The 16,420-nt window shown below is 45.2% G+C and overlaps 1 protein-coding gene across 5 annotated transcripts in view; it reads right to left on the bottom strand.

Annotated features, from left to right (window-relative positions):
• Positions 1-16,420, bottom strand: part of LOC138489468 (zinc finger protein 436-like) — a 350,718-nt gene that overhangs the window by 273,741 nt on the left and 60,557 nt on the right. For all 5 annotated transcript variants that reach the window (XM_069617197.1, XM_069617195.1, XM_069617196.1 and 2 more), the window contains exon 3: positions 4,623-4,715. In XM_069617197.1, coding sequence (XP_069473298.1) covers positions 4,623-4,715 — 93 coding nt within the window. The remainder of the gene's footprint in view (positions 1-4,622; positions 4,716-16,420) is intronic.

Genomic DNA, 16,420 nt, shown 5'->3' with positions numbered 1-16,420 from the left:
CTTGGCACGGGCGATTCGACCACGAGACGATCCAGGAAGGCGAAAAAGGCGAACTGGTTGGTCCCACCAGCTCAAAGGGAAGAAGACTCTCCTGGAAGAAGATCTCCTCTGTCGTCTGGGAAGTGGTGAGTTCGTACAGCAGGGCTCCACCGGTGGTGTCGTCGTCGTAGATGGCTCAGCTTCTCCCCTCTTCGGATTCTTTAGGTCCTCTGGCGACTTCTGAAGTTCCAGTCCCCAAAGCCCTGCTTTTATGCAGCAAAACCCCCATTCATCAGCCTAGCTGTCACTCAAACATGCCAAGTGGTGAGCCGGACAGCTCACCACTGGGCCAATCACAAAAGAGTGCGACTTGAGTTGCCAAGGCAACTCAGTCCAGGGTGCCTAATCCCCTCCCACACATCCTGTTGACCCCAGACAGAGTGGCACCATTTGGAGGGCTTCTGTGGAGAAGCCCGCCAAAAAGTGGAACAAAGGGCTCGACTTGAGTTAGAGTTTCAGAGGCGAACACAAACGCCATTTTAAAACCGAGTCCTGGCAAAAAGACCCAACCGGGGAATAAATATTAAAAAAATAACCCGGCGGTATCTTTAACATTGCACCAAAAAATGGTGCGTTTAAAATGAATGGGAAAATCCCATAGGAAATATTCTGGTGGAATATTTTGCGTGGTATCCACTGCCACCAGCCAGAAACTCGATATGGGGGGACTGGACAGTGCCCCCTTGGGAAAAAGACCATGGGGCAATCGAATTACCCCTACCAGTAATTCCACAATATGATGGTTTGTACTGGTTCTGTTCACAATTTGAGACTAGTAAAGCCAATGGTGACTTTACATGCCCTGGGAGACAGTAGTCAGTCCCAGGGTATGGAGTCTATGTTTGGGGGTCGCTACGACACCCCTGTGTTACTGCACTGAGGGTGCTGTGTAACACACATACCAAAAACACATGAAGCCCTATGGAGTAAAAGACCCCATAGCCCATAAAACACATTTACAGTCAAAGGACATACTCAAATCATGCTTAAGAGTGGGAGAAAAAGAGTCGCACTCTTAGCAGGAGAAAAAAATAAACCCCAAAAATCCAGCAAAGCTGCTGGGGGACTCACTAGGTTTGGGAAATTAGCCGTCACAGAGAATTCTCCCTAACAAACCCAAGTCGCACTCTACTCTGATTGGCCCAGTGGTGAGCCGCCCGGCTCACCACTTAGCATGTGTGATTGACAGCTAGGCTGATGAATGGGTTTTTTTCTGCATAAAAGCAGGGCCTTTGGGACTGGAACTTCAGAAGTCGCCACAGGACCTTAGAATCCGAAGAGGGAAGAAGCTGAGCCATCTGCAACTACGACACCACCGGTTAATCCCTGCTGCAACTACCTCACCACTTTCCCGACGACAAGAGAAGATCTTCTGCTGGAAGAGTCTTCTTCCTCTGAGCTGGTGGGATCAACCAGTTCGCCCTTTTCGCCTTCCAAAGACGTCTCTTGGTCGAATCGCCTGTGCCAAGCACCGCGGCGGCCGGATAGCCAAGCTCACCAGTTCTGACTGCGAATAAAAGGACTGCACCTTTTAATCGGGAACTCCGTGGCTGGTTTCATCCCTGTGCAGTGCAACAACTCCCCGCTCCCTCCTCGACGAGATCTTCTCTTCCCCTGGTCGGAACCATGAACTTCAACCACTGCCAGGAACAACTACCCCCGCTGGAGCTTCCTTTCTCTTTAAGGTACTGTGTCCTGCCTGGCCTCCCTTTCTACAGATTGCTAAAGGTGACCCTTAAAACCTTGGCTTCTAAACTGGGATGGCTCCAGGCCTTCTAACTATATCTTCTGAATCACCCCAACCTCTTTTGAACACTCCGCAAAGACTTTTAGTGCACTTCAAACCGTGTGATCCTGGGCACATTTCACTCTGCTCCATTTAAAGTGGGCCTGGCCTATGAACTCTGGCTCTACAGTATAACCTGCCTTTCTCCCCTTGCTCTGAACTCAAGTGTTGGGAACCGTTTTATTTTTATGCTCTGCCTTCTTCTCTCCCTTTAACTTCATTATCAGAGTGCCATCTTGGTTAAGCGCTCACATCTGTTCTAACAAATAGTAGTGTTTTAACCCTAACTTGTCTGATAGCTATTAAGGGAGGTGTGTATACTTTACCTGACTGTGTTTTAACTTGCTTTTGATTGAGTGCTAGTATATGCCATAAAGTGTGTTTTAAATAAATAATTATATACTTTTTATACAAAGCTCTGGTCGGTGTTTGTTTGCTCTACTAGGTTTTGGCCCTATTGTGTATACTCTACATACTGCCCTACTCTTCTTGAGAGAGGTCAGACTGCTCAGCCACAGCTACCAGGTAAATCTGGGTGGTGCAGACTGCTACCAATTGGGTTTACTGCTTACTCCTGTAGTCTTAATCTTTTTGCAGTGATCCCCAAGGGAACTGCACAGGATTCTGCCTAACAGTCAAAAATTCTGATTTGACAAATCCGTGATTCATCCCCAACTCCCTCGCTGCCTCATTCCATCCGCCTCGTTCTCCCTCCCACCCTCCTTTTTCATTTCCTCACCTTGCTGCCACATTCCTTCTTCCTCCCTCTCTCCCTTCCCCTCTCTCCTCTTTGTTTCATTTCTTCACCTTGCTGCCTCATTCCATCCGCCTCCTCCTTCCTCCCTCTATCCCTTGCTCTCTCTCTTTCTTTCATTTCTTCACCTTGCTGCCTCATTCCATCCGCCTCCTTCTCCCTCGCTCTCCCCCTTCCTGTTCTCTCTTTCATTTCTTCACCTTGCTGCCTCATTCCATCCGCCTCCATCTTCCTCTTCTTTCTTTAATTTCTTCACCTTGCTGCCTCTTTCCATCCACCTCCTTCTCTCTCCCTCTCCCCCTTCCTGTCCTCTTTCTTTCATTTCTTCACCTTGCTGCCTCATTCCATCCGCCTCATTCTTCCTCCCTCTCTCCCTTCCTCCCTAACCTCTCTTTTCTTCACCTTGCTGCCTCATTCCAACCGCCTCCTTCTCCCTCCATCTCTTTCATTTCTTCACCTTGCTGCCTCATTCATCCGCCTCCTTCTTCCCCCCTCACCCTTCCTCTCTCCTCTTTCTTTCATTTGTTCACCTTGCTGCCTCATTCCTTCTGCCTCCTTCTCCCTCACTCTCTCCCTTCCTCTCTCCTTTCTTTTATTTCTTCACCTTGCTGCCTCATTCCATCCACCTCCATCTTCCTCTTCTTTCTTTAATTTCTTCACCTTGCTGCCTCTTTCCATCCGCCTCCTTCTCTCTCCCCCTTCCTGTCCTCTTTCTTTCATTTCTTCACCTTGCTGCCTCATTCCATCCGCCTCATTCTTCCTCCCTCTCTCCCTTCCTCCCTAACCTCTCTTTTCTTCACCTTGCTGCCTCATTCATCCGCCTCCTTCTTCCCCCCTTCACCCTTCCTCTCTCCTCTTTCTTTCATTTCTTCACCTTGCTGCCTCATTCCTTCTGCCTCCTTCTCCCTCACTCTCTCCCTTCCTCTCTCCTTTCTTTTATTTCTTCACCTTGCTGCCTCATTCCTTCTGCCTCCTTCTCCCTCACTCTCTCCCTTCCTCTCTCCTTTCTTTTATTTCTTCACCTTGCTGCCTCATTCCATCCGCCTCCTTCTTCCTCCCTCTCTCCCTTCCTGTCCTCTTTCTTTCCTTTCTTCACCTTGCTGCCTCATTCATCCGCTTCCTTCTTCCTCCCTCTCTCCCTTCCTCTCTCCCCTTTCTTTCATTTTCTTCACCTTGCTGCCTCATTCCACCTGCCTCCTTCTTCCTTCCTCTCTCTCCTCTTTCTTTCCTTTCTTCACCTTGCTGCCTCATTGCATCCGCCTCATTCTTCCTCCCTCTCTTCCTTCCTGTCCTCCTTTTTCATTTCTTCACCTTGCTGCCTCATTCCATCCGCCTCCTTCCTCCCTCTCTCCCTTCCTCTCTCCTCTTTCTTTCATTTCTTCACCTTGCTGCCTCATTCCATCCGCCTCCTTCTTCCTCCCTCTCTCCCTTCCTCTCTCTCCTCTTTCTTTAATTTCTTCACCTTGCTGCCTCATTCCATCCGCTTCCTTCTTCCTCCCTCTCTCCCTTCCTGTCTCTCCCCTTTCTTTCATTTTTTTCACCTTGCTGCCTCATTCCATCTGCCTCCTTCTTCCTTCCTCTCTCTCCTCTTTCTTTCATTTCTTCACCTTGCTGCCTCACTCCATCCACTTCCTTCTTCCTCCCTCTCTCTCTCCCTTCCTCTCATTTTTTCACCTTGCTGCCTCCCATTCTTTTTAGCCCAGTTACTGACTCATGTTCTTCCTTTATTCCTCCATTTCTTAGTTCACGCTTTCCTTTCTTTCTTCCAGTCATCCCTCGCTCTCCAACATCCTTCCTTTTCTTTGTATGTTTTAATCTCCATTGCCCCGTCCCAGCCTCTTTGGCCCACACATGTCCCCTTTCTATTTTTTGTGATGTTTACCAGCTGACTCAAGCCTTCAGCCAAACATCCCTCACACCTTCTCCCTCTCTGACCCAGGGTGGGTGGAGGAGATTTGGGTTTGGGCGTGTTTGCATTAACATGTTTGGCAAGATATGCATAGACGTCTGACTGTCTGGTCACAGCTAATGTACAATTCCTACCGTGAATGCTCGCCACCTCCTGCTTGTCCGGGGGACTCTGGTCTTGCTTTTCTTTGGTTCTTAATGAAAAGACTGTGGCGACAATGAGTGGACCTGTTCATAAAATATAAAATAACATGCTATTAATTCTAGAACTTGCCGTTGTGTAAAGAGAATAATCTGATCAAGTGGCAAATACAGGTGGACAACAGAACTGAAGGTCATCAGAGAACAATTATTTATCAAAGCGTCTATCGTCCCTGAAGGCGCTGGCCAACAGCTTTCCCAGGAACTCTTCTGCCTCAGCAGCAGGTGGTCTGGATTTCCTTGATAAGGAACGATCAGAAGCCATGGATCTCCATCTCGCGACGAGACTGCGATGAATGGGTCAAGGTCATCAGGTCATTCGGGAGGATAGCTCAGCGGCAGCGTGCTCGCCTTGGAAACAAGACGACACAGAGCAACATGTGTTCGATCCCCGGGTCCGCGCTTAGAAACCTCTGGGTATTAAGCGCGTTATAAACAACATATCATAGCATATCATGCCCAAAGCAAGCCAAGCACGAAGGTAGCGATATGCATCGTGGGGCCTAGTTTACATGATCAAACACAAACAGTCAGGGAATTTTACTGTGTTTGAAAAAGCCTTTTGGAGAGGACAACTTATTGCACAAATTAAAATTACACTGGCTTAATTATATTGTATTTTAATATAACCCATCATGTTTATTAGGCAAAATAGCAATACTATCAGAGCAGTGGAGTCCTCTTTTTGTAAGGGGACTAGTGGTTGAGGACAAGAACTTGAGTAAGCAAACGGAGTCCACAGAAAGCTACCCCGCCTTTTACACACTTGGAGGGGGGACACAAAGGATCAGTGCAAAGTAGAGCTACTTAGCCAAGTAGATCAATAAGGTCAATCATGAGTTTAACATATTTTATTCAAAACAACATGGTTAAAACTACAGGGCAGTGGAACAATACACCAATTCATTGTGGTATCCATAATACATCTATGCAAACCACTCATAAGATAAATTATGAGATCTGCCTGTCTTTTTTCTATTCAAAGACAGTTTTATGCAGTGGGATGTTAGTAGCACATGTGAGAATTGTTAACGACAATTATGTGATAACTCTTTATATTGGGTGTCAACACTATTGTGTGTTTCTGGATCAAAAGACACATTGTTGGGTGGATATATTCCTGTTTTCAGTGCTCTGTTAGATCTGTCTTCAGGACACAAGCTACAACTAGAGCATACTGGTGCTTCGACTGCTTCAAGCACATATTATAATGTACACAGGACACTAAATGGAAATGAAATCAACATAAAAAAACTGAAATTTCATGTAATTGGTGTGCTGAACTGAGCCTTTGCACTATTTTAACCAACCTTCAATTTCTTTGTAGTGTGTGAAGCTGAAATTATTTAGAAGCGTTGCTAAGTGACGTCTTCAAAATGTCTATATCATTTCAGATCTAAGATGAAGAAGAAATATTGATTTCATTCCTCAATGTTTGCATGAACAGCTAATTATTATGGTTCAATTTGAGGTACTTTTTGGTGATACCCTTAGATTTGTACTCTTGCGACCGATACTTTTGCTCCAAATCTATTTGGAAATTGGAATTTTTGAATTGGAGATTCTGTTTTGTTAACCTTCAGTTTGTCGCACAGGTGTATGCAAACACGAAGACCATGAGCTCCTCAACTCAGTTAGTAAAAATGGAAAACTTCTTTGGTTTTGCTTGCACTTTTCTTTGCGCCAGTATTTCCTGTCTTCACATATATGACTTATGCTATTCCCAACGAATTAAAGAAAGCATTCAAGTCTGTCTGCGTGTAGATATTTTTATTTTTGTAATAATTCTAGTATCACAGGTTTCCTGTTTTCTCACCTGTTTATGCTGCCTTGCGGGATCCTTCGCCGGGGTTTTCTTCCGTGCTGTTCGGGTCTTGTATAAGCCCGCTCGGCCATCGTCGGATTCCAGGATTCGTTCAGCTTCTTCGTCCGGGATCAAGGAAACTCCAGGAAGGAAGGCCGCACATGGGGGAGGTGTGCGCGGAAGGATACAGGTACAAGGAAAAGGAAGGGGAAGGAGTGGGTCCGGGAATTCGAGCAGCAACTCAGTTCCAGGAGCGCGACGCACGTCTAGCCTCAGCTAACGATAGCGTTGAGACGCGCGGAGCCGCAGGGGCGTGGTTAATTTATGGAACGTGCTGCATGGACGTAAAGGTTGATAGACCGCGTTCATACGGCCATGTTGGGTGTACTACAGCGAGTAACCCGCGACGTGCCAGGGACCAGGAGGACCAAAAGGGGCGTGATCGACGGATCATGACATCTAGGCCCTTTTGGATGACACGTGTTTCGGCATTACACTTTGCCTTTCTCAAATCCGGGCATTTCTGTGTCAAAAAATATTGAAATAATAGAAATAAATTAAAAATGTGAAATCATGTGATAGAACTTAAAGATATTTGCATATTCATTTCCCTGTTCAAAAACGTGTTAGAGGGTGAATACATGAAGTAAAAAACAAAAAAAATTTAACCTTATACCAATTTGTGCAGCATAAACCTACAGAGAAAGCATGCGCTAGAATGGGGTCTAAAATGCCCCTTCATACTGTTTTAGTAACCCGTGGGATTACTTGGTGATGAGAAAGTGAAAAGAAAATTGACATATACATACAATTACTTTTTAACAATTTCAGCCCCATTTATGATTCTAATGTCCGTTTCATCTTGTCGCCTACTTCGTCCTGGTAAGTATTTTCCTAAAGTTTCCTCCCACTCATTCCCTTTCACAGAAAAGAAAACCCAACTGTTGTCATCGTTTGTTGTTTTGTTTAAGAACTGCATATGCGTGAAACATTTGGTTGCAATTAATCTGCTTTCTTACCCTAAAGTATCGCGGTCCCGATAGTCTGCTTTATTGCAGTCCAGTTAGTAATTGCGTCAAATCCCATCTGCTAGAAAAAGTAAACACATTTAGGATGACCCGGGTTAAAGGCTTAGATCCTAGTTTCATGCAGTGCAGTGCGAGTTTGTTAATTTGCAATTTCCTTCTTATAGTATGTTACGAATTCCAGAGTAGAGAAAAATAAAATAATATAATTTCAGTCTCTCTAAAAAGACGGTTTGACTATGAGGCATCCTCATGGTAGTGTTCATTACACTTTGATAACTTTTAGCTTTGTTGCGTCGTGTTAAGGTTCTAAAAAGCATGTTGACCAAAATCATTTAAAAACAGCATGTTCCCAAATGAGCGGCACTTGCATTGATTGGTCCCAGTTTAGGGTGGGTTTGTGAGAGGACCCTAGGGCTTACCTAAAAAAGTCCAATTCGTTCTCCAAGCGTCGAGTCAGTTAGACTGCCTCTTGGGTGATAGAAGAAGGACTAGATATGACACTGCCTGTGAGGTAGAGTAGTCCTACCTTCATTAGAGTAGTCCTACCTTCATTTCCATCGGATTTCTGATGGCGGCCATGTTTTGGGCTAAGTTAGTCATGTGCATATTGCCATAGGGTGTTTGAACCCAAATTCGTTTTAAATCCAAGTATGTTGTGAGTGTTAATTCGGTAATAGATATCTAATGTTTTTTTTGTTTTTTCCGGAGGCCTGATGTAATTAGATGCTTTAGTATTTTCTTTTTGGCCACGTTTGTCAATGCGCTACCGCATATTTTGCTCGCATTTCCAATGTACGGTACATCGGGCATTCTGGTCATTTGAGTCCAAATTCTAAAATCTTGGTGTGCACTCTATTTTGACTTATAATTTAAAGCGTAAAGAAAGTTTTTCAAACAGCATTTTTTTTTACTGAAATAGTAATCCGTCTAATAAAACACGTCAATATCTTGATTCTAAATGGTTTTGATTTCCACCATTTCTACCGCTAAGCATTCTGGTAGTGGTAGTTCTTCTCTGCCTTTAAATCTTAATGTATTGATAGATTAGAAACCTAGATTGACAAAGTCAATACTAACATAGGTAGAATTCTTGATTATAGGTGGTTTCAAATTACCGAATTTGAACCGCTAGGCATTCTGGTAGTTGTAGTTTATATCTAACCTTTCCATTTTCTATTTAGATACATGAGAGGCTAGGTTAGTAATTTCGATTCTGAAAATGGATGTTATTTTGATTCATAAGAAAATATAGGTTGCAAAACTTTTTCTGGTCCTATAGAGTCCAAATTCTAAATTCTGAGTTTGCACTCTATTTAAACTTTAAGTTAAAGCATAGAGAACGTTATTCATATAACATTTTGTTGTTGTTCCAGGAAATAGGAATCTGTCTGTGAATATCTTAATTCTAATTGGTTTTGGGTTTCGCAATTACTAACGCTAAGCATTCTGGTAGTGGTAGTTGTTCCCTGCCTTTAAATATTCATGTGTTGATAGAATAAAACCTAGATTGGCATTCTCCAAACTAACATGGGTGGAATGATTGTGTCACAGCCTAGGTATTGGTATCCCGGTTGTCGCAGATATAACTCTTCCGGTTATGGAAAAGTAACTTTCTGTCTTCAAACACGAACGTCTTTAACGTGATATGCCAAAGACTTCCCCCCCAAGAGCTCAGCCTACAATGAATCTATCCCACCTGTCAGGCTGAGGGCTTGAGTGAAAAGGCAGGAGCAGACTCGGCAGAGCTAAAGGAGGGAAAAAACAGAGCAGACGTTCAGTATACAGCCAGGTATTACCGTATTAACAGCAAATGACACCCCCCAAGTACCCACTCTTACCTGGTCCGTAGCAAATATATACCAGTAGCCTACTAGTAGTGGACAAAGAGAGGAACTCGATTATCAGGGGTGATGGAGGGGTATACCAGTGCTATAGGATCTCAGTGCAGCGAAGCGTCCCAGAAAATATCCACAGAGTTCCAAAGTAAATGCAGCAAAGTGTCCAAGAAAATATCCACAGTGTCCAAAGTAAATTGCAGCAAAGCGTCCAAGTAAATATCCACAGTGTCCAAAGTAAATTGCAGCAAAGCGTCCAAGTAAATATCCACAGTGTTCCAAAGTAAATTCAGCAAAGCGTCCCAGATAACATCCAGGAATAAATGATGGTAATAGTAAACAGGGAAAAAGAAGTTAGCGTTACTTCACGCTGGTTCCCTTAAATAACGTACTTGAATACCAAAAGCGTCACAGCCAAAGGACTTATAGAAGAGGAGGTCGAGATGCAAACCAAGTTCAAGGATTCCGGGAAATCAGTCGAAGAACAGGACGGGAAGGGCAGGGGCGAAGGCTCGGAATTAGCACAGGGGAAACAGGAGTCAGGAACAAAGCTCGAAACTAACACAGTTTAGGAGCGCCGAGCAATCAAACAGGCAGTACTATATACGGACTTCAGAAGACACGGCAACGTGGTACGTGCGTGTCACGTGACTAAAATAGCAGGAAACCTGGGAAATGTAGTTTTCAGTGGGTTCTGCGTGTTGAAGAGCGCTCATGTAAACGCCATGGCAATTTCCAACCATAACGGGATGTGACAGTACCCCTCCACAAAGAGCGATTTCTCCTGTGCCCGCGCAAGCGATGCAACCAGAAAGTACGCAACAAACGGGGCGCATTTAGATTAGAGGCTGGTTCCCAGGACCGGTCCTCTGGGCCATACCCTACCCAATCGATCAAATAGGACCGAACTCCACGGCATAGGCGGGTGTCTAAAATGGCACGTACCTCGTATTCGTCCTCGCCATGAACGGTAAGTGGAGCTGGGACGGGAGACAATCGGGTGCCGGGTACAAAAGGCCGAAGCAAGGAGACATGAAAGACCGGGTGCACTCTCCAATGTGCTGGTATGTCCAAACGGACAGCAACAGGGTTGAGACACCTCAGTATCGTGTAAGGACCCACAAAACATGGTAAAAGCTTTCGTTTACCCCGGATGGCCAGGTGCTTTGTTGAGAGCCATACGCGGTCCCCACAGGAATAAGGAGGAGCCGGAGTACGCCGTTTGTCCGCCTGTATCTTGGTGCGATGTTGTGCAGCTTGTAGATGTGCCAATACGGACTTACGGATGGCAATTAATGAATCCCCAACTGCATTGACTGCAGGAACCTGCCGTAGGGAAGGCAAAACAGGTGGAAGGGTCCTTGGATGCAACCCATATAATGCATAGAACGGGGAACAGCCTACCGATGAGTGTAATGAGTTGTTATAGGCGAATTCCGCGGCACCTAAGACTGACAACCAATTAGATTGATGTTGTAGGCACAGACATCGAAGAAACTGTTCCATAGTGCCATTGGTACGTTCGGTCTGGCCATCCGTTTGGGGGTGATAGGCCGAAGACAAGCGGGCATCAATACCCAATGAGGAAGTGAGAGTGCGCCAAAACCGCGAGGTAAACTGAGACCCCCGGTCGGAAATCAGTATTGTAGGTAGACCAAAAAAGCGTACCACATGGTCAAAGAACAAACTTGCTAACGTGGGAGCGTTGGGTACCCCCGAACATGGTATAAACCGAGCCATCTTAGTAAAAACATCCACTACCACAAGAACTGTGGACAAACCCCCGATACAGGGGAGTTCTACCACGAAATCCAGGGTCACCGTGTGCCAGGGGTGCGGTGGCAAAGGCATACACATTAGAAGACCCACGGGTTTACCCGGTTGTCTTTTACACTGTGTACATACAGCACACCTACGGATGTATTGTTCGGTATCTTTCTTCATTCCAGGCCACCAGCACCAACGGTGTAAAAGATCGTAGGTTTTTGCCTGGCCAGGATGGGCTGCTAACGGAAGGTCATGGGACCATTCAAGAGCCTTTCGTCTGGTTTGGTTGTCAGGTAGGTATAGTAAACCTTTAACGTAGGGAAGTCCGGAAATTAGCTCAGCATCCATTTTCTTCAGGACAGAAACATGATCCCTGGCCCATCTCCGTAAACTGACTACTATTGACGGAGAGACTGAACAAACACATATAACAGTCCCTGATGGTAATACTGGTGTGGATTGTTTGACAGTTTCCGTGTCAGTACCAATGCGAGATAAGGCATCTGCCTTTCCATGTAAAGGACCAGGGCGATACGTCACCGTGAAATCAAACATGGTAAAAAACAAATGCCAACGTATCTGTCTGGCGTTGGTGCATTTCGCGTGTGACAAGGCCTGAAGGTTTCGATGGTCTGTATACACAGTTATCGGGTGTCTTGCGCCCAAAAGATGATGCCTCCATTCCTTGAACGCCACTTTGATTGCAAGGAGTTCCCTTTCCATGATAGTATAGTTTCGTTCTGCTGGAGTAAGTTTTCGAGAGTGGAAAGCCACTGGATGTAGGCGTTGAGTAGCAAGGCAAACCTGCGAAAGGATAGCCCCTACTGCAATAGCAGAGGCATCTGCTTCCACGATGAATGGGAGAGCAGGATTGGGGTGTTGCAACACAGGAGCGGTGGTAAAAGCATCCTTCAGGTTCTGGAAAGCTAATTGCGCTTCGTCATCCCACAAAAAGGGAACATTAGGACTAGTTAATCGGGTTAACGGGGCCACTATTTCAGAGAATGAGGCGATGAAACGCCTATAAAAATTGGCAAAACCCAAGAAGGATTGAAGTGCTTTCACTGAGCTCGGAACGGGCCAATCCAAAACTGCCCGAACCTTGGAAGTACACATGAGAACTCCTTTTTGGGAGATCTGAAACCCCAAAAATTCTACAGATGATACATGGAATACACACTTTTCTAATTTTGCAAAGAGAGAGTATTCCCTGAGACGAAGTAGAACAGAACGCACGTGCTGTACATGTTGGGGCAGAGCGTCTGAATATATCAAAATGTCATCTAAATAGACGACAACATAGCAATCCAGCATATCCCTGAAGATGTCATTTACAAAATGTTGAAATGTCGCCGGGGCATTACAAAGCCCAAAGGGCATCACACAATATTCATACAGCCCATATTTCGACTTAAAGGCTGTTTTCCACTCATCTCCCTTTCTCATCCTTACCAAATTGTACGCTCCCCGCAAGTCCAACTTGGTGAAGATAGTGGAGGAGGTCATTTTGTCGAGGAGCTCAGTAATAAGTGGCAACGGATACTGGTTTTTCACCGTGATTTTGTTAAGGGCGCGGTAGTCCACGCAGGGGCGCAAATCCCCTTCTTTCTTTGGCACAAAAAATAATGGGGAGGCCGCTGGTGAACGGGACGGACGTATGTGTCCAAGACGTAAGGCGTTGTCAATATAGTTCCGTAGATACTCTTCTTCCTTCTGTGTAAGGGAGTAAATCCGACCATGGGGGATGACTGCCCCAGGTATCAAATCGATGGGGCAGTCATAGCATCTGTGTGGGGGCAGTTTTTCTGATAGCCCTTTATTAAACACATCAGAAAATTCACGGTATTCCAACGGGAGTACCGAAACGGGGTTAGTTGACGTGGCGTTGATAGAAGGAAGACAGTCTACCATCGCCAAACAAGGGGATAATACCGCTACAGTACGGGAAGTAAAGCACCTCTGCATACAAAAAGAGGAGGAAAACCGTACGGTTTGTTCAACCCAGTCAACTACAGGATTGTGTCTTTGCAACCAAGAAAGCCCCATAATTATGCCAAATTGAGGGGCCGTGATAAGGTCGAAAGTGATGGATTCCGAATGTCCTTGTAATGTGGACATTTGTAGTGGACCTGTTTGATCCGTTACATGTCCAGACACTAAATGTGAACCATCTACCGCATGTATCTCCTCGGGTCTTGCTTTGGGAACTATAGTTAGCCCATAACGTTTAGCCAAATTAAGGTCCATATAATTCCCACTAGCCCCTGAGTCGATCATTACCGGATTCGAAAAGGTAGTGACGCCGGGGGCCGTAAAGGACATAACAAGGTACACATGCGAAGACGGAAAATACTCATACTCACCCGGGCCTGGGATCATTTGACTCGTCCGGAAGGCCCGGTTTAAGGGCGAGTCCTGGCGTTTCCCGACGACTTAACAGGTCTTTTAGGACACAAACGGATGTAATGGCCTGACTGTCCGCAATAGAAACAGAGATTATTCACCATCCATCTTTCTCGTTCGGTCTTGGACAAAGGACCCCTAATTGCCCCGATTTGCATAGGTTCGACTTCTCCCTGTGAAACAGATGTATTTCCATCTGATCGAGGGGTGTTGCGAATATCGGGATAGCGACGTTCGCCACGTCGTTGTCGAAGTCGAGCATCGACTTGTAAGACTAGGTCTAGTAATTCGGGAAAGCCAGATGGAAGAGCAGGTACCACTGATAAGGCATCTTTCAGGTCGTCCGACAACCCTTTATAAAACACAGCCGATTTTTTCTGTTCTGGCCATGTGGTTTCCGCTGCTAATTGATTAAAGCGGGCAAGATATGTCAGGAGATCCGACTTGCCTTGACTAATAGCCAAAAATTCCAGATCCGAGGATTGTGCTTTATATCTCATGTCAAAAACACTGTTCATGGCTTGGATTAGCCTATCGAAGTCATACAGAGCCGGGTCATCTGCTTCCAGCAATGGATTAGCCCATGCTGCAGCAGTACCACCCAAATGGGAAAGAACAAATGCCGCCTTTGTAGTAGCATCTGGAAATGCTAAGGGACGACAAAGAAAATGAAGGCGACATTGGTTCACAAAGGTCCGATACATTTTGGGATCACCCAAAAAACCGTTCAGGTGGGGCCAAAGGGAATGGCCCAGGGAGGACTACTGGAGCTGGAGCCGGAGGTGGTACTGGAGGAGGCGCGGCAGCCGCAGCGTCACCAAATTCCTCGTCATGGGGTAGAGGCTGCACAAAGCTCTGTAGAACATCCATGCGTTGATGTAATGTCGCATGTGCTGATGCCATATCGGTACGAAGAGCAGAAAAAGCCTGCATGAGGGCTGCTAACGGATCCGCTGCAGCCTCCATAACCGAGAGATGGTTAGGCTCCTAAATCTGTCACAGCCTAGGTATTGGTATCCCGGTTGTCGCAGATATAACTCTTCCGGTTATGGAAAAGTAACTTTCTGTCTTCAAACACGAACGTCTTTAACGTGATATGCCAAAGACTTCCCCCCCAAGAGCTCAGCCTACAATGAATCTATCCCACCTGTCAGGCTGAGGGCTTGAGTGAAAAGGCAGGAGCAGACTCGGCAGAGCTAAAGGAGGGAAAAAACAGAGCAGACGTTCAGTATACAGCCAGGTATTACCGTATTAACAGCAAATGACACCCCCCAAGTACCCACTCTTACCTGGTCCGTAGCAAATATATACCAGTAGCCTACAAAGTAGTGGACAAAGAGTAGTGGACAAAGTAGTGGACAAAGAGAGGAACTCGATTATCAGGGGTGATGGAGGGGTATACCAGTGCTATAGGATCTCAGTGCAGCGAAGCGTCCCAGAAAATATCCACAGAGTTCCAAAGTAAATGCAGCAAAGCGTCCAAGAAAATATCCACAGTGTCCAAAGTAAATGCAGCAAAGCGTCCAAGAAAATATCCACAGTGTCCAAAGTAAATTGCAGCAAAGCGTCCAAGTAAATATCCACAGTGTCCAAAGTAAATTGCAGCAAAGCGTCCAAGTAAATATCCACAGTGTTCCAAAGTAAATTCAGCAAAGCGTCCCAGATAACATCCAGGAATAAATGATGGTAATAGTAAACAGGGAAAAAGAAGTTAGCGTTACTTCACGCTGGTTCCCTTAAATAACGTACTTGAATACCAAAAGCGTCACAGCCAAAGGACTTATAGAAGAGGAGGTCGAGATGCAAACCAAGTTCAAGGATTCCGGGAAATCAGTCGAAGAACAGGACGGGAAGGGCAGGGGCGAAGGCTCGGAATTAGCACAGGGGAAACAGGAGTCAGGAACAAAGCTCGAAACTAACACAGTTTAGGAGCGCCGAGCAATCAAACAGGCAGTACTATATACGGACTTCAGAAGACACGGCAACGTGGTACGTGCGTGTCACGTGACTAAAATAGCAGGAAACCTGGGAAATGTAGTTTTCAGTGGGTTCTGCGTGTTGAAGAGCGCTCATGTAAACGCCATGGCAATTTCCAACCATAACGGGATGTGACAGATTGATTGGAAGTATTTTCACATTGCAACATTTTTTTAAATTTTTTTTTTTTTAACCCCTAGCCATTCTGGTAGTCAGATTATAAGAAAATAGGGTGCAAGAGGCAGTCTAACTGGAGCACAAATTGGACTTTTTTAGGAAACTGGGACCAATCAATGCAAGTGCTGCTCATTTGGGACCATGCTGTTTTTAAATGAGCTTGGTCAACATGCTTTTTAGAACCTTAACACGACGCAACAAAGCTAAAAGTTATCAAAGTGTAATGAACACTACCATGAGGATGCCTCGTAGTCAAACCGTCTTTTTAGAGAGACTGAAATTATATTATTTTATTTTTCTCTACTCTGGAATTCGTAACATACTATAAGAAGGAAATTGCAAATTAACAAACTCGCACTGCACTGCATGAAACTAGGATCTAAGCCTTTAACCCGGGTCATCCTAAATGTGTTTACTTTTTCTAGCAGATGGGATTTGACGCAATTACTAACTGGACTGCAATAAAGCAGACTATCGGGACCGCGATACTTTAGGGTAAGAAAGACCATTAATTGCAACCAAATGTTACACGCATATGCAGTTCTTAAACAAAACAACAAACGATGACAACAGTTGGGTTTTCTTTTCTGTGAAAGGGAATGAGTGGGAGGAAACTTTAGGAAAATACTTACCAGGATGAAGTAGGCGACAAGATGAAACGGACATTAGAATGACAAATGGGGCTGAAATTGCTAAAAAGTAATTGTATGTATATGTCAATTTTCTTTTCACTCTCTCATA

Source organism: Ambystoma mexicanum, chromosome 9 (assembly GCF_040938575.1).
Source record: "Ambystoma mexicanum isolate Mex_15411 chromosome 9, UKY_AmexF1_1, whole genome shotgun sequence".
In the NCBI taxonomy this organism is placed as follows: Eukaryota; Metazoa; Chordata; class Amphibia; order Caudata; family Ambystomatidae; genus Ambystoma; species Ambystoma mexicanum.
This window is presented reverse-complemented; position numbering and strand designations above follow the sequence as displayed.